This window comes from Carcharodon carcharias, chromosome 17 (genome assembly GCF_017639515.1).
Source record: "Carcharodon carcharias isolate sCarCar2 chromosome 17, sCarCar2.pri, whole genome shotgun sequence".
NCBI lineage: Eukaryota > Metazoa > Chordata > Chondrichthyes > Lamniformes > Lamnidae > Carcharodon > Carcharodon carcharias.
This window is the reverse complement of record NC_054483.1, coordinates 41,739,713-41,758,401: the sequence shown is the minus strand read 5'-3', so window position 1 is coordinate 41,758,401 and position 18,689 is coordinate 41,739,713. Positions and strand designations below refer to the sequence as shown.

Sequence of the window (18,689 nt, the reverse complement as noted above, 5' to 3'; positions counted from 1 at the left end):
AGTGATCAATACAGAGAGAGTGCCAATACTTAGAGAGTGATCAATACAGAGAGAGTGTGAACAAGACAGGGAGGGAAACAGTGATCAATACAGAGAGAGAGTGATCAATACAGAGAGAGAGTGAACAATACAGAGAAAGATTGATCAATACAGAGAGAGAGGGATCTAAACGTAGAGACAGTGTGAACAATACAGAGAGAAAAAGAGTGACCAATATAGAGAGAGTGATCCATACAGAGAGAGAGAGAGTGATCCATACAGAGAGAGTGATCAATATAGAGAGAGAAAGAGTATCTGAACAATACAGAGAGTAATCAAATTATAGAGAGAGGGAGTGATCAATTCAGAGAGAGAGGGTGATCAATACAGAGAGAGAGAGAGATAAATACAGCGAGAGAGTGATCAACACAGAGAGAGATAGTGCTCAATACAGAGAGAGTGTGTGAACAATACAGGCAGAGAAACGGTGATCAATACAGAGAGAGAGTGATCAATACGGAGAGACTGTGATCAGCACACAGAGACAGTGATCAATACAGAGAGAGAGTGAACAATACAGAGGAAGAGTGATCAATACAAGCGAGAGGGATCTAAACGTAAAGACAGAGTGAACAATACAGAGAGAAAAAGAGTGACCAATACAGAGAGAGTGTTCCATACAGAGAGAGAGAGTGATCCATACAGAGAGAGAGAGTGTGAACAATACAGAGAGAGAATGAGTGATCAATACAGAGAGAGTGATCAATACAGAAAGGGAAATAGTGATCAATACAGAGAGAGAGTGAACAATACAGTGGAAGTGATCAATACAGAGAGAGTGTTAATACTTAGAGAGTGATCAATACAGAGAGAGTGTGAACAAGACAGGGAGGGAAACAGTGATCAATACAGAGAGAGTGTGATCAATACAGAGAGAGAGAGAGCGATCAATACACAGAGAGTGATCAATACAGAGAGAGTTATCAAGATGGACAGAGAAAGAGTGTGTGAACAATACAGATAGAGTGATCAATACAGAGAGAGAGAGATCAATCCAGAGAAGCAATGATCCATACAGAGAGAGTGATCAATACAGAGGGAGAGAGTGATCAATACAGGGAGAAAGAGTGTGTGAACAATACAGACAGAGTGATCCATACAGAGAGATAGATATCAGTACACGGAGAGAGTGGTCAATACAGAGAGAGAGAGAAAAATCAATAAAGAGAGAGAGTGCTCAATACAGAGAGAGAAAGAGATCAATACAGAGAGAGTGATCGATACAGAGAGAGAACAATACAGCAAGAGTGTGATCAATCGAGAGAGAGAAAGTGATAAATACAGAGTGATCAATACCCACAGTGAGAGATAGATCAGTACACACACACAGAGAGTGATCAATTCAGAGAGAGAGTGTTCAATACAGAGAGTGAACAATATAGCGAGAGTGTGATCAACACAGAGAGAGTGATCAATACAGAGAGAGAGAGAAATGAATAAAGAGAGAGAGTGATCAATACAGAGAGAGAAAGTGATCAATACAGAGAGTGATCAACACAGAGAGAGTGATCAGTACAGAGATAGAGTGATCAATATAGAGAGAGAGTGTGAACAATACAGAGAGAGAAAGAGTGATGAGCACAGAGAAAGCGTGACCAAGACAGAGGGAGAGAGAGTGATCAATACAGTGAGAGAGTGGTCAGTTTAGAGAAAGTGATCAATACAGAGACAGAGTGATCAGTACAGAAAGAGTGATCAATACAGAGAGAGAAAGAGTATGTGAACGATACAGAGAGTGATCAAATTATAGAGAGAGGGAGTGATCAATACAGAGAGAGAATGTGATCAATACAGAGAGAGAGAGACCAATACAGCAAGAGAGTGATCAACAGAGAGAGAGATAGTGCTCAATACAGAGTGTGTGAACAGTACAGACAGAAAGGGTGGTCAATACAGAGAGAGAGTGATCAATACAAAGAGACTCTGATCAACGCACAGCGACTGTGATCAATACAGAGAGAGAGTGATCAGTACAGAGAGAGAGTGTTCAATACAGTGAGAGTGATCAATACAGAGAGAGAGATCAATACAGAGAGAGAGTGTGAACAATGCAGAGAGAAAAAGAGTGACCAATACAGAGAGAGTGATCCATACAGAGAGAGCTTGTGAACAATACTGAGAGAGAAAGTGTGATCAGTACAGAGACAGAATGATCAATACAGAAAGAGAAATAGTGATCAATACAGAGAGAGAATGATCAATACCTGGAGAGAGTGTGAATACAGAGAGAAAAACAGTGATCAATACAGAGAGCAAGTGATCAATACAGAGAGAGAGAATGATCAATACAGAGAAAGTGTGATCAATAAAGAGAGAAAGTGTGAACAATACAGAGATAGAAAGAGTGATCAATACAGAGAAATAGTGATCAATACAGAGAGAGCGTGATCAATATAGAGAGAGTGATCAGTACAAAGAGTGTGAACAATACAGAGAGAGAGAGAGAGTGCTCAATACAGAGAGAGTGTGTGAACAATACAGACAGAGAAAGAGTGATCAATACAGAGAGAGAGTGATCAATAGCAAGAATGAGTGTGAACAATACAGAGAGAGAAAGAGTGATCAATACAGAGAGAGAGTGATCAATACAGAGAGAGAGTGTGATCAATGCAGAGACAGTGATCAGTACAGAGAGAGGATATGAACAATACAGAGAGAGAAAGAGTGATCAGCACAGAGAAAGCGTGACCAAGACAGAGAGGGAGAGAGTGATCAATACAGTGAGAGAGTGGTCAGTATAGAGAAAGTGATCAATATATGAGAGTGTCAATACAGAGAGAGTGATCAAATTAGAGAGAGAAAGAGTATGTGAACAATACAGAGAGTAATCAAATTATAGAGAGAGGGAGTGATCAATTCAGAGAGAGAGGGTGATCAATACAGAGAGAGAGAGAGAGATAAATACAGCGAGAGAGTGATCAACACAGAGAGAGATAGTGCTCAATACAGAGAGAGTGTGTGAACAATACAGACAGAGAAACGGTGATCAATACAGAGAGAGAGTGATCAATACGGAGAGACGGTGATCAACACACAGAGACAGTGAACAATACAGAGGAAGAGTGATCAATACAAGCGAGAGGGATTTAAACGTAGAGACAGAGTGAACAATACAGAGAGAAAAAGAGTGACCAATACAGAGAGAGTGATCCATACAGAGAGAGAGAGAGACTGATCCATACAGAGAGAGAGTGTGAACAAAACAGAGAGAGAAAGCGTGATCAATACAGAGAGAGAGTGATCAATACAGAAAGAGAAATAGTGATCAATACAGAGAGAGAGAGTGATCTATATGGAGAGACAGTGCGAACAATACAGAGAGAGCGAGTGATCAATATAGAGGCAGAGTGATCAATACAGTGGAAGTGATCAATACAGAGAGAGTGTTAATACTTAGAGAGTGATCAATACAGAGAGAATGTGAACAAGACAGGGAGGGAAACAGTGATCAATACAGAGAGTGTGTGATCAGTACAGAGAGAGGGAGAGAGCGATCAATACACAGAGAGAGTGATCAATACAGAGAGAGAGTTATCGAGATGGACAGAGAAAGAGTGTGTGAACAATACAGACAGAGTGATCAATACAGAGAGAGAGAGGTCAATCCAGAGAAGCAATGATCCATACAGAGAGAGAGTGATCAATACAGAGGGAGAGAGTGATCAATACAGAGAGAAAGAGTGTGTGAACAATACAGAAAGAGTGATCCATACAGAGAGATAGAGATCAGTACACAGAGAGAGTGATCAATATAGAGACAGAGTGATCAATACAGGGAGAGATTGGGAACAATACAGAGAGAGAAAGAGTGATCAATACAGAGAGAGTGATCAATACAGAGAGAAAGTGATCAATACAAAGAGAGAGATCAATACAGAGAGAGTGTGATCAATTCAGAGAGAGAGTGAACAGTACAGAGTGATCAATACAGAGAGAGAGTGATCAATACAGAAAGAGATCAATACAGAGTGAGAGTGATCAATTCAGAGAGAGAGTGAACAATACAGAGAGCGTGATCAATGCAGAGAGAGTGATCAATACAGAGATAGAGTGATAATACAGAGATAGAGTGATCTATACAGAGAGAGAATGATCAATACAGAGAGAGAGTGATCAATGCAGAGAGAGTGAGTGATCAAAAGAGAGATTGTCAATACAGAGAGAGTGTTCAGTACCAAGAGAGAGAGTGATCAATACAGAGAGAGACAGATATACAGAGAGAGTTTGAGATCAATACGGAGAGAGGTTGATCAATACAGAGAGACCGTGCTCAACACAGAGTGAATAAGAGTGATCAATGCAGAGAGAGTGTGATCAATATAGAGAGAGACTGATCAATACAGAGAGTTAGTAAGTGTGATCTATATAGAGAGGGGGTGATCAATACAGAGAGAGAGTGATCAATACAGAGAGAGAGAGAGAGATCAATACAGAGACAGAGAGAGATCAATACAGAGAGTGAGTAAGAGTGATCAATACAGAGATGGAGTGATCAATCCAGAGAGGGAGAGATCACGACAGAGAGAGTGAGATCTATACAGGGAGTGAAAGAGTGATCAAGTCAGAGAGGGAAAGATCAATACAGAGAGACAGAAAGATCAGTACAGAGAGAGAAAGTGTGATCAAGTCGAGAGGGAAACATCAATTCAAAGAGAGAGTGATGAATACAGAGAGAGAGAGATCAATACAGAGAGAGATGAATATGGAGAAAGAGAGAGAGAGATCAATACAGAAAGAGGGAATGATCAATACAGAGAGAGTGATCAATACAGAGTGAGTGTGATCAATACAGAGAGAGAGTGTTCAATATAGTGGGAGTGATCAATACAGAGAGAGAGATGAATCCAGAGAAGCAATGATGCATACAGAGAGAGTGATCAATACAGAGAGAGAGTGATCAATACAAAGAGAGAGTTATCAACACAGGGAGAGAAAGAGTGTGTGAGCAATACAGACAGAGCGATCAACACAGAGAGAGAGATCAGTACACAGAGAGAGAGAGTGATCAATACAGAGAGAGAGATGGATCAATACAGAGAGAGAACAATACAGCGAGAGTGTGATCAATAGAGAGAGAGTGATCAATACAGAGAGAGAAAGTGATCAATACAGAGAGAGAGTGATCAATACACACAGTGAGAGATAGATCAGTACACACACAGTGTGATCAATTCAGAGAGAGTGATCAAGACCAATACAGAGAGAGAGAAAAATCAATAAAGAGAGAGTGTGATCAATACAGAGAGAGAAAGAGATCAATACAGAGAGAGTAATCAATACAGAGAGAGTGATCAATACAGAGAGTGATCAATACAGAGAGAGAATGTGAACAATACAGAGAGAGAAAGAGTGATCAATACAGAGAGAGAGTGATCAATAGAGAAAGAGTGTGAACAGTAGGGAGAAAGTGATCAATACAGAGAGAGAGTGATCAATACAGAGAGAGAATGAGTGATTAATACAGAGAATGATCAATACAGAGACTGAGAAAAAAACAAAAAAAAAAACAAAAAAACTGCGGATGCTGGAAATCCAAAAGAGACTGAGACTGAGCAATACGGAGGGAGTGATAAATATAGAGAGAGCGTGATCAATACAGTGATAGAATGATCAATACGGAGAGAAAGAGTGATCAATACAGTGATAGAATGATCAATACGGAGAGAGAGGGTGATTAGTACAGAGAGAGAGTGATCAATTCAGAGAGAAAGAGTGAACAATACAGAGAGAGTGATCAATATAGAGTGAGTGATCAATACAGAGAGCATGATCAATACAGAGAGAGAGAGAGTGATCAATACAGAGAGAGACAGATATACACTGAGAGAGGGAGGGTAATACGGAGAGAGGTTGATCAATACAGAGAGACCGTGATCAACACAGAGTGAGAAAGAGTGTTCAGTACAGAGAGAGTGTGATCAATATAGAGAGAGACTGATCAATACATAGAGTTAGTAAGTGTGATATATATAGAGAGAGGGAGTGATCAATACAGAGAGAGAGTGATCAATATACACAGAGAGAGATCAATACAGAGAGAGAGATCAATACAGAAACAGAGAAAGATCAATACAGAGACAGAGAGAGATCAATACAGAAACAGAGAGAGATCAATACAGAGAGAATGAGATCAATACAGAGAGAGAAAAAATGATCAAGTCAGAGAGGGAAAACTCAATACAGAGAGATAGAGAAATCAGTACAGAGAGAGAAAGTGTGATCAAGTCAGAGAGGGAAAAATCAATATAGAGAGAGAGAGTGATGAATACAGAGCGAGGGAGAGATCAATACAGAGAGCGAGAAGTCAATACAGAGAGATAGAGATCAATACAGAGAGAGAGATCAATACAGAGAGTAATCAACTAGGACAGTGAGGGATCGATACTATAAGAGAGGGATCAATACGGAGAGAGAGATCAATACAGAGAGAGAGAAATCAACAAAGAAAGAGAGAGACTGATCAAAAGAGAGAGAGACTGATCAAAAGAGAGAGAGAGACTGATCAAAAGATAGGGAGAGAAGGATCAATACAGAGAGAGAGAGATAAGTACATCAGCACTTGGTGCAGGAGTAGGCAATTCAGTCCCTAGAGCCTGCCCCGCCATTCAACACGATCATAGCTAATCTCATTTCAGCCTCAACTTCAAATCAATGGAGAGAGAGTGGTCAATACAGACAGAGAGAGAGAGAGTTCAATACAGCGCATGAGACTGATCAATCCAGAGAGCGCGAGACTGATCAATCCAGAGAGAGTGAGACTGATCAATCCAGAGAGAGAGAGTGATCAATCCAGAGATAGAGAGAGAGTGAGCAATCCAGAGAGAGAGTATGATCAATCCAGAGAGACAGCAAATTATCAATACAGAGAGTGCGAGTGATCAGTACAGAGAGAGAGTTATCAGTACAGATTGAGAGAGTGATCGAGACAGAAAGGGAGTGATCAATACATAGACAGAGAGAGAGAGAGATCAATACAGAGAGAGAGATAGATCAATAGAGAGAGAGAGATAAATACATAGAGAGCGATCAATACAGAGAGTGATCAATACAGAGAGAGTGATCAATACAGACAGTGAGATGAATACAGAAGAGAGAGAGTGATGAGTACAGAAGAGAGAGAGAGATCAACGCAGTGAGAGATAGCAATCTATATAAATAGAGAGTGCTCAATACAGAGAGAGAGATCAGTACAGAGAGAGAGTGTGGTCAATACAGAGTAAGAGAACGTGGTCAATACAGAGAGAGTGAGTGATCAATGCAGTGAGAGATAGAGATCATTATAGAGAGAGAGTGCTCAATACAGAGAGAGAGAGAGATCAATAGAGAGAGTGAGAGATCAATGCAGAGAGAGGGAGACAAATACAGAGAGAAATCAATGCAGAGAGAGAGAGATCAATATATATATCAAGAGAGACTGATCAATACAGAGACTGATCAATACAGAGAGAGTGATCAATACGGAGAGAGGGTGATCAATATAGAGAGAGATCAATACAGAGAGAGAGGGGTCAATATATATATAGAGAGTGATCAATATGGAAAGAGTGATCAATACAGAGAGAGATTGATCAATACGGAGAGAGAGTGATCAATACCAGGGAGAGAGATCAGTACAGAGAGAGAGAGATCAATATATATATAAAGACAGAGTGATCAATATGGATAGAGTGATCAATATAGAGATTGATCAATACAAAGAGAGTGACCAATACTGAGAGAGAATGATCAATATGAAGAGAGCGCAATCAATACAGATAGAGAGAGTGATCAATACAGAGAGAGAGTGATCAATACGGAGAGAGAGTGATCAGTATGGAGATAGTGAGTTATTTATTCAGAGAGAGAGAAATTGATCAATCGAGATAGAGTGATCTATACAGAGAGTGAAAGCGATTAACGCAGAGGGAATTATCAATACAATGAGAGAGCTATCATTGTGTGTGTTGGCTGATCCATATCTGGGGATGTGAGGGAATAGTACATGTGACTGGTGATCAATACGGTGTCTGTGTTCTGTGTGTAGTGTTTGTTCCTGTCTCCATGTGTCTGTGTTGATAACCTTGCTGTTTGCTATGGACAATTTTTTTGCTGAATTGACCCAAACATTCTTTAGATAGGGTAATATTTTTGCAGTCTTTGATATCATTACCTGACAGTCTCTCAGCAGGAGATGGATTCAAAATATCTGAGGGTTGTTTTGGGTGACTGCCTGACCGAAGGGTTGGCAGAGGTGGCAGAGCATCGACCGATCGACCCTATTGACTACCTGGCACACTGGCTGTATAAATACAGAGAAAACCTCGACTTAGCATTACAGGTGAGATTGCTGGTTTTCATTGTATATCAGCACTCCGAGCTGAATTGTTTCTTCCCTCAGCTTGCCTCATTCCCTTAGTTCTCACCATCTCCTCATAGGGTGTTAAGTCACATGGAGAAAAGTAGCAGCTCTCAATAACCAGTACTCCTGTACTGACTGTAGCTGGGTACTCTCTCTGTTGTTTATCCAGTAATTCACCGTGGCCACACTTGTGATTGTCTCTGGGTTTGCGCCCATTGTCCTCTCCAGTGACTCACTTGTTGTAGTGTGTTGGACACTATTCACTAGGTTTTAATTAAGTCTTTGTAGTCTTAAGTAGGTTAACTGTATGTATTTATTAACTACAAGAACTATGTACAGATATACAGTAAAGGGTTCAAGCTGGGTGCTGTCTCCATGCTTGCTTGTGCACATGGCTCTATTCAACACTAGACTGACCTCTAGGTATGTGTTCTCCTATAACACAGTGTGGGTGGTACTGCACTCAGTCCCACGTTAACCCTATATGTGTCAGACCCTTTATTCCAAACCTCCCCCCATGTCTTTATCCAATGTATTTCAAGTTATTTTAGTTTACCCCATGTATTTACATCGTTATTACTACCCCATCTCCCAATTCAAGTCTCTGAATTCATGGGTTCAGGCAGTCTGGAGGCTTTATAACCTACGTCGGAGGCTTGGTACGCTCTGTTGTTGTAGGTAAACTCTTGATTTGGAGGCTGTTCTGGCATCTGGGTATCTTTCCATCCTCTTTTTCCATTCCTTGATATTGAACCGCTCTCTGTCGATTTGGCAGTTGTGGTGATGGGTGGTTGTTGTTCCATCCCATTTCTTGAGGCGTGGATGAATGTTGTGCTCGTCTCCATGTCGTTTTTTTCCTCTTTTTCTTTTGTTGTGTGGGTCGTTGTGATGCCTTCTGACCGGGTGCAGGAAGGTGGGATTAGAAAGGGCACCTGGGTGTCATTGGGCTGGCATGGACAAGATGAGCTGAATGGCCTCCTTCTGTGCTGTAACTTTTCTATGGTTCTAAGATGGCCATTCCTGTTATGAGGATGTGGTTCTTTAGTAAGCTCACCTTTGCATTTGGCTGTGTGGTGTGCTGTCAGTAATGGACAGCTGCTACTTGGTTCCAGCGTTGTGTGTGGCAGCTCCTCAAATCAGCAAGGATTTCAATAATCTCAAACAGAGTGATTGAGATTTGTTAGCTGAAAATATTTGATGATCCCTTTAAATGGTATTGGCTGGAATCTTTTCTGCTGATGAACGTATGTTCAGCTTTGCATGTTGAAGAGACTATTATATCGATGGTGAGGTGGAAAATGGCAGCACTAGCTTCAGTTTTACACAACTGACCCCATGACCTGTTTCCTCTGTATACTTCTGACACACAGTGCTAATGCTCATGCTGTTTCCCTCACCAAAACAGTGCTCAATATGTGACGCACTGGAAACCTGCGAACACACCAGGGATGCCATTTTTGTACCAAAAAGGAAGCCATAGTGCTAATAAGGGCAGCCGATGCATGGGAACAACATTACATGCAAGTTCCTCTCTCAGTCACACACCATCCTGTCTTGGAACCAAAAACAGAAAGTGCTGAAGAAACTCAGCAGGTCTGGCAGCATCTGTGGAGAGAGAAACAGAGTTAATGTTTCGAGTCCAATATGACTCTTCTTCAGAACTGGAGAGAGAGGTAGGAATGTGATGGGTTTTATGCTGTTGAAAACATAGGGAGGAGCAGGTGGACTAAAAGGGAAGGGATAGGGTGAGAGCAATAGCAGAATAAAGGTCAGCGCTTCTGAAAATAGAACATGAGTACCGGATACAGATTGGCACTAGGGGAAAAAATAAAAAATGGAGTACAGTGTTAATGGTCTGAAGTTGTTGAACTGAATGTTGAATCCAGAAAGATATAAAATGCCTAATTGGAAGATAAGCTGCTGTTCCTCCAGCTTGCGCTGGGCTTCACTGGAACATTGTAGCAACTCAAGGACAGAAGCATGAGTGTGACAGCAGGATGATGAATTGAAATGGCAAGTGACAAGAAGGTTGTGGTCATGCTTGCAAAGCAGTCACCCAATCTGCATTTAGTCTCCCCAATATAGAGGGGATCAACATGGTGAGCAGCGAACATAGTATACAAAACATAGTATACATAGTATACAAAATTGAAAGAAGTACAAATAAATCACTTCTTCACTTGAAGAAGAGTTTAGTTCTGAAAAGGAATCATATTGGACTCGAAACATTAACTCTATTTCTCCCTCCACAAATGCTGCCAGACCTGTTGAGTTTTTCCAGCATTTTGTTTTTATTTCAGATCTCCAGTGTTGCTTTTATTTTACTAACTTGGAACGATATCACCTTTAGTTCACTGCCTCTGGGACAAAAACCTGGAACTCCCTTTCTAACAGCACTGTGCACTGAGAGTATAGCTACACAAAATAGCCTGCAACGATTCAAGAAGGTGACTGTCCATTACCTTCAAGATGCCACCATCAAGGGCAGTTAGAGATGGAAAATAAATGCAGGCCTTGCCAGCATTGTCCACATCTCATGAAAGAATAGGAAAAATGAAGCTATTAGTTTGAAGTCTGGGAGTGAAAGCGCAACCCAGGGAGCCAGGGAGAGAGAGAGAGCAAGTGAGAGAGAGAGCAACACAGAGAGCGCGACACAGAGAGAGAGAGAGAGATAGAGAGAGCGAGTGATTCAGAGATGGAGTGACTCAGAGAGAGAGCAAGTGACTCAAACAGAGAGAGAGAGAGAGAGAGCGACTCAGAGGGAGAGAGAGGGATTGGGCAACAGAGAGAGAGGGCAACTCATGGAGAGAGAGAGAGAGCAAGTGACTCAGAGACCACGAGCAACAGAGAGAGGGAGAAACTCAGAGAGAGTGAGAGCGTGACTCAGAGAGAGAATGAATGACTCAGAAAAAGAGAGAGTTTGAGCAGCTCAAAGAGAATTCGAACGACTCAGAGAGAGATTTCAAGCAACTCAGAGTTAGAGATCGAGTGACTCAGAGAATGAGTGACTCAGAGAGAGGGCGAATGACACAAGAGGGAGAGAGAGAGAGTGAGCGATTCAGAAAGAGTGACCCAGCGAAAGCGACAGCGAGTGAGTCAAAGAGAGGAAGAGTGAGCAACTCAGAGAGAGAGAGAGAACAAGCGACAGAGAGAGAGAGTGTGATTCAGAGAGAGAGAGAGAGCAACTCACAGAGAGAAAGCAAACGACTCAGAGAGAGGGGGGAGCAACTCAGAGAGAGAGAGAGGGAGCGACTCAGAGAGAGGGAACAAGTGACTCAGACATAGAGTATCACTTGCTCTCTGGTTTATCTAGAAATGCAAATGTTCTTCACACCTCAAGTTCTAAAACTTCAGCCATGTTTACGTATTTAGTATTATAAACTTAGTTTCCCTTCGGATACATCAAAGCACCCAGACCAACTGTCTGTAATTCAATTAAAATTCGCACACAAATAGCTACACAGAGAAACTAATCCAAACCCCACTATTAACCTATTAACTACATTTACAATAAATTACAATAATATTATGAAAATTATTATATGTTCATGACACTCTCCTCCTTACTGGAAAATGAACTGTCCTATTTAAAAAGACAGCTTCGTTTTCTTAACCCATCTTATATTACCTCATCTACTTATCTATATGCAGACACTCTTACATTATCAGATGCAAGCATTAACATAATATATATAAGAATCCTTGGTATCAACAGAAATCGTTCCAGTCCAGTGTCCAGGTTTTTAAATGTCCTATTTTCACTTTCAGCTTCAAACTCTTGACAATGCATCAGCAATCAGGTTTTCTCATCCAGCCACATGTATAATCTGTAGATTAAATGGTTGCAGTAATAAACTCCATCAGAAAGCGACTCAGAGAAAGAGTTTGAGTAATTCAGAGAGAGAGAGAGTGTGTGACTCGGAGAGATAGAGAGAGAGCAACTTAGAGAGAGGGAAAGAGAGTGACTCAGAAAGGGAGCGAGTGACTCAGAGAGACAAAGCGACTCAGAGAGAGAGAGAAAGAGTGGCTCAGAGTGAGAGTGAGTGACTCAAAGAGAGGGAGAGAGAGCAAGTGACTCAGAGAGAGAATAACTCAGAGAGATAGAGAAAGAGAGCAATTCAGAGAGATAGAGAGAGAGCGACTCAAAGAGAGAGCAGCTCAGAGAGAGCGACTCAGAGATAGAGAGCAAGCGACTCAGATGGAGAGAGAGAGAGAAAGCGACTCAGAGCAAGCGACTGAAAGAGAGAGAAAGCAACAGAGAGAGAGAGCACAACAGAGAGAGAGATAAGCTAAGAGTGAGAGCGACTCTGAAAGAGAGCGAATAAGAGATAGCGAGAAAGTGACCCAGAGAGAGAGAGTTTGAGTGACTCAGAGAGAGAGTGAGCAAATCAGGCAGAGAACGAACAACAGAGAGAGTTCGAGCTACTCAGAGAGTGAGCAACTCAAACAGAGAGAGAGCAACTCATGGAGACCAAGAGAGCGCAAGAGGCGCAAAGACAGAGAAAGCGACTCAAACAGAGAGTGAGTGACTCAGAGAGAGAGAGCAAGCGATTCAAACAGAGAGTGACTCACAGAGAGAGCAAGTGACTCAGAGAGAGAGAAAGCAACTCAAACAGAGAGAGAGAGAGAGTGACTCAGAGAGAAAGAGTGAGCAACTCAGAGAGAGAGCAAGTGACTCAGAGAGAGCGAGAGCCGGAGATCGGGCAAGTGAGAGAAAGAGAGAGGGAGAAAGTGACAGATAGAGAGAACGACAGAAAGAGAATGCGAGCGACTCAGAGAGAGAAAGCAACTTAGAGAGGGAGATAGAGAGACTGAGAGAGAGAGAGAGAGCGAGCGGCTCAATGAGAGAGAGGAGGAGCAACTCAGAGAGAGGGAGAGCAAGTGACTCAAGCACAGAGAGAGAGAGCGCCTCAAACTCAGAGAGAGTGTGGCTCAAAGGCAGGGAGAGAGAATGACTCAGAGGGAGAGAGAGAAAATGACTGACTCAGAGAGAGTGACTGAAAAGCTTTGCACTTTTGTTTCAAAATTTGTCCAGAAACGTTAAAGGATTAAGGTCCGTACAAACAATTGTTTCTGACAAATTGTTTGCCATGTAAATCTCAAAATGCTGCAATGCTAACACCAGACCCAAAGTCTCCTTTTCAATCACTGAATATCTTCTCTGTTGTACATTCAATTTCCATGAAAAATACCCTATCGGTTTCTCTATTGTAATCTACTTGTCATCTACTTGTAATAATACAGCCCCAATGCCTGTATCGCTTGTGTCAATGGCCAACTTAAACTGCTTGGCATAATTGAGCACTGCCAAAACTGGTGTTATAGTTAACACAGTTTTCAAACTGTCAAATGCCTTCTGACACTCATGTGTCTATTGAAACGTCTTGTTCTTTTTTAATTGTTCAGTCAATGGAGCAACCACATTGCTAAAATTTGGTACAAATTTCTGGTAAAAACCCACTCATGCCCAGAAATCTCAAAACTTCTGATTTTGTTGTAGGCACTGGAAAATCCATGACAACCTTGACTTTCTCATGTCTCGGAGCCACCTTACTATGTCCAATGGTATGGTCTAGATACAAAACTTGCGGTTTTACAAATTCACTTTTAGCCAAGCTCATCACCAAATTAGCTTCTTATGATCAACAAAACAGATGCTGTAAATGCTCCTCCCGTGTTTGACTGAAAACTATCAAGTCTTCAATATAACAGCACAATTGCTCAGTCCTTCAATTATTGTTTGCAAGTCTTTGAAATGTTGCAGATGCATTTTTCATACCAAATGGTATGACTTTAAACTGATATAGTCCATCTGGCATCACAAAAGCCGATATCTCCTTTGCTCTCTTTGATAATGGTACTTGCCAATATCCCCTTAGCAAGTCAATCTTTATGATAAATTTTGATTGTCCCACTTTCTCAATATAATTTTGAACCGTAGTATAGGATATAAATCTACTTTTGTCACTGCATTCATCTTTCGATAGTCCACACACAGCCTTTATGTTCTATCCGGGTTCGGTACCAACACAATAGACGAACTCCAGTTACTGCAACTAGACCCAATGATGTCATTTTGAAGCATGAATTCAATTTCTTCCTGTACTTGTGATAATTTTGCCAGATTTAATCTATAAGGACATTGCCTTATCGAAGATGAAACTTCTACACACATATCATGTATAGCTAAATTTGTCTTCCCCAGCCTATTCCCACAAATAGCTTTGTGTGACTGCAAGAACTTCTCCAAATCACTTTGACACTTGTCTGGTAGGTAACTAAATGTTGCATTTAAATTTTCAAGTACCTCCTCATTATCCAATTTGATTAGAGGAAAATAAATTTCAGAATCCTGCATTTCTACCTCTTTCTCTTTATCTACCACTACTAACACCTCTTTTGGTCCTCTTCCCTGTCAAAGTACTTTTTAAGCATATTTACATGACACACCCTCTGCTTCTTTCTTTTATCTGGAGTACTTATTAAATAATTTACTTCACTCAGTTTCTTTTCAATCCTGTAAGGCCCATTAAACCTTGCCTTTAATGAGTCACCCAGTACTGGTAACAGAACTAGCACTTTTTCCCCAGCAACAAAACTATGAGCTGTAGCTTTCCTGTCTGCCTTCACTTTCATCACTTTCTGCAATATCTTTAAACTTCCCAAGCTAACTCACATGCTCTGTCCAATCTTTCTTTGAAGTTTGATACATAATCCAGGAGAGTAGTTTCTGAATTTTGACCCACCAATTTCTTGACTCAGAGAGAGGGAGAGAAAGAGAGAGAGTGACTCAGATAGAGAGAGAATGACTCAGAGAGAGAGAGTGACGTAGAGAGACAGAGAGAGAGAAAGCAAGCGAGCAACAGAGAGAGTGAGCGAGCGACAGAGAGAGCAAGCAACTCAGAGAGATGCAGATCAAATGACTCAAACAGAGAGAGAGAGAGCGACTCAGAGAGGCGGGGGGGGTGATTCAGAGAGAGCGAGTGACTCAGAGAGAGGAGAGAGAGCGACTCAGAGAGAGGGAGAGAAAGAGAGAGTGACACAGAGAGCAAGAGAGAGTGCGAGCGACTTAGCGAGAGGCAGTGACTCAAAAAGAGATGCAAATCAAATGACTCAAACAGAGAGAGAGAGCAACTCAGAGAGGAAGAGAGAGAACAAGCGACCAGAGAGAGAGGGGAGAGCAACTCAGAGAGTGAGTCAGAGAGAGAGAGAGCAAGTGACTCAAACAAAAAGGGAGAGCCACTCAGAGAGAAAGGGAGAGAGAGAGAGCGAGCGACAGAGAGAAAGCAGCAGAGAAAGAGAGAGTGACTCAGAGAGAGAGAAAGAGAGAGAGAGTAAGCAACTCCAACAGCGAGAGAGAGAGGAAGTGACTCAGAGAGAGAGCAAGAGAGAGAGAGTAAGCGACTCAAATAGAGAGAGAGAAAGAACGATTCAGAGAGAGAGGAAGCGTGAGCGACTCAGAGGGAGTGACTCAGAGAAAGAGGAGAGCAACTCAGAAAGAGAGAGAGAAAGAGCAAGCGACTCAGAGATGGAGAGTGAGCAATCTAGAGAGAGGGAGAGAGAGGGGCGACTCAGAGAGAGAGCGGAAAGAGCGACTCAGAGAGAACAACTCAGCAAGAGAGCGACTCAGAGAGAGAGAACGACTCAGAGAGAGAGAGAGCGCGACTCAGTGCAAATGAGAGACTCTGAGTGAGAATAAGCGACTCAAACAAAGAGGGAGAGCAACTCAAGAGAGAGAGAGAGAGCGAGTGACGGAGACAGAGAGCGACTCAGAGAGAGGGAGAGAGCAAGTCAGAGATAGAGAGCGTCTCAGAGAGAAAGAGCGACTAAGAGAGAGAGAGATAGGGAGCGACTCAGAGAGCGAGAGAAAGTGACAGAGACTGAGTGAGAGAGTGACAGAGAGAGCGAGCGAGCGACTCAGACTGAGGGAGCGACTCAGAGAGAAACAGAGAGCAAGCGACTCAAACAGAGAGAAAGAGAGACTCAGAGAGAGAGAGAGAGAAAAGCGACTCAGAGAGAGAATGAACGACTCAGAGGGACAGAGCGAGCGACTCAGAGTGAGAGAGCAACTCAGAGAGAGAGTCTCAGAGAAAGAGGAAGTCTCAGAGAGAGAGGGAGAGCGACTCAGAAAGAGAAAGAGAGAGACTGAGAGAAAGAGTGAGTGACTCAGTGAGAGAGTGAGTGAGCAATTCAGAGAAAGAGCAAGCGATTCAGAGAGGGAGAGCATCTCAGAGAGGGTAATAGAGAGAGAGAGCAAGTGACTCAAACACAGAGAGAGAGAGAGAAAGAGAGAGAGAGACTCAGAAAGAGAGAGAGCAAGACACTCAAACACAGAGAGGGAGAGTGACTCAGAGAGAGAGTGAGAGAGAGAGCGACTCAGAAAGAGAGCAATTCAGAGAGAGAGAGAACAAGTGTCTGAGAGAGAGAGCGACTCAGAGAGAGAGAATGACTCGGAGAGAGAGCACGAGCAACTCAGAGATGCAGATCAAATGACTCAAACAGAGAGAGAGAGAGAGAGCGACTCAGAGGTAGAGCGAGATAGCGAGCGACTGAATGAGAGGGTAAGTGAATGAGAGAGACGAGAGAGTAAGTGACTGAAAGAGACAAGAGAGAGTGACTGAGAGAGAGAGCAACTCAGAGAGACTGACTCAGAGTGCAAGCGAGTAACTCAGACTGAGAGGGAACAACTCAGAGACAAAGAAAGAGTAACCCAGAGAGAGAGAGAGAGAGAGAGCATGGGCAACTTGGAGCGAGCGACTCAAGGAGAGAGAGAGAGAGAGAGAGTGTGAGTCAAGAGAGAGAGAGCAAGCAACTCAGAAAGAGATAGAGCGGTCGACTCAGAGAGAGAGCAATTCAGAGGGAGAGAGAAAACGAGCGACTCAGAGAGAGAGTGAAAGAGAGAGTGATTCAGAGAGATAGAGCGAGCGATTCAGAATGCAAGCGACTCAGAGAGAGTGAAAGTGAGTGAGCATCTCAGAGAGAGAGAAATAGAGAGAACAAGTGACTCAAACAGAGACAAAGAGCGACTCAGAGAGACAAAGAGAGCAAGCAACTCAGAGAGAGATGGATGCAGAGCAATGACTAAAACAGAGTGAGCGACTCAGAGGGGGAGAGAGTGAGTGAGCGACTCAGTGAGAGAGTAAAAGTGACTGAGGGGGAGAGAGAGATACAGCAAATGAGACAGAGAGATACAGTGACTGAGAGAGAGAGAATGTGACTCAGAGAGCGAGAGAGAAAGAGCAAGTGATCAGAGTGAGAACCAGATCAAATGACTCAAACAGAGCGAGAGCAATTCAGAGAGAGAGAGAGTGATAATGAGCGACTCATTGAGAGAGAGAGAGAGTGAGTGACAGAGAGATGAGAGACAGAGCGACTGAGAGAGAGAGAGTGACTCAGAGAGAGAGAGCAACTCAGAGAGAGGGAGTGACTCAGAGTGCGAGCAAGCGACTCAGAGAGAGAGAGAGAGCGGGCAACTCGGAGCGAGCAACTCAAGGGGGGAGAGAGAGGGAGTGAGTCATGGAGAGAGAGAGAGAGCAAGTGACTCAAACAGAGAGAGAGAGAGAAAAGCAACTCAGAGATAGAGCGATCGACTCAGAATCACAGAATCACACAGTGCAGAGGAGGCCCTTCGGCCCATCAAATCTGCACCAGCACATGAGAAACACCTGACCTACCTAACTAATCCCATTTACCAGCATTTGGCCCATAGCCTTGAATGTTATGATGTGCCAAGGGCTTATCCAGGTACTTTTTAAAGGATGTGAGGCAACCCGCCTCCACCACCCTCCCAGGCAGCACATTCCAGACCGTCACCACCCTCCGGGTAAAAAAGTTTTTCCTCACATCCCCCCTAAACCTCCTGCCCCTCACCTTGAACTTATGTAGCCTTGTGAGTGACCCTTCAACTAAGGGGAACAGCTGCTCCCTATCCACCCTGTCCATGCCCCTCGTAATCTTGTATACCTCAATCAGGTCGCCCCTCAATTTTCTCTGCTCCCACGAAAACAATCCAAATCTATTCAACCTCTCTTCATAACTTAAATGTTTCTTCCCAGGCAACATCCTGGTAAATCTCCTCTGCACCCCCTCCAGTGCAATCACATTGTTCCTATAATGTGGCGACTAGAACTGAACACAGTACTCCAGCTGTGGCCTCACCAAAGTTCTATACAACTCCAACATGATCTCCCTACTTTTGTAATCTACACCTCAATTGATAAAGGCAAGTGTCCCTACTTTTGTAATCTATGCCTCAATTGATAAAGGCAAGTGGCCCATATGCCCTTTTCACCACCCCACTAACATGCCTCTC

General features: G+C 42.7%; 1 protein-coding gene across 3 annotated transcripts in view; it reads left to right on the top strand.

Moving 5' to 3' along the window:
* Positions 1 to 18,689, top strand: part of dydc2 (DPY30 domain containing 2) — a 111,505-nt gene that overhangs the window by 66,659 nt on the left and 26,157 nt on the right. For 2 of the 3 annotated variants that reach the window (XM_041210154.1, XM_041210156.1), the window contains exon 2: positions 8,196 to 8,356. In XM_041210154.1, the coding sequence (XP_041066088.1) occupies positions 8,210 to 8,356 (147 nt within the window). In that variant the 5' untranslated portion in view covers positions 8,196 to 8,209. The remainder of the gene's footprint in view (positions 1 to 8,195; positions 8,357 to 18,689) is intronic. The other variant, XM_041210155.1, reaches the window with a different exon arrangement.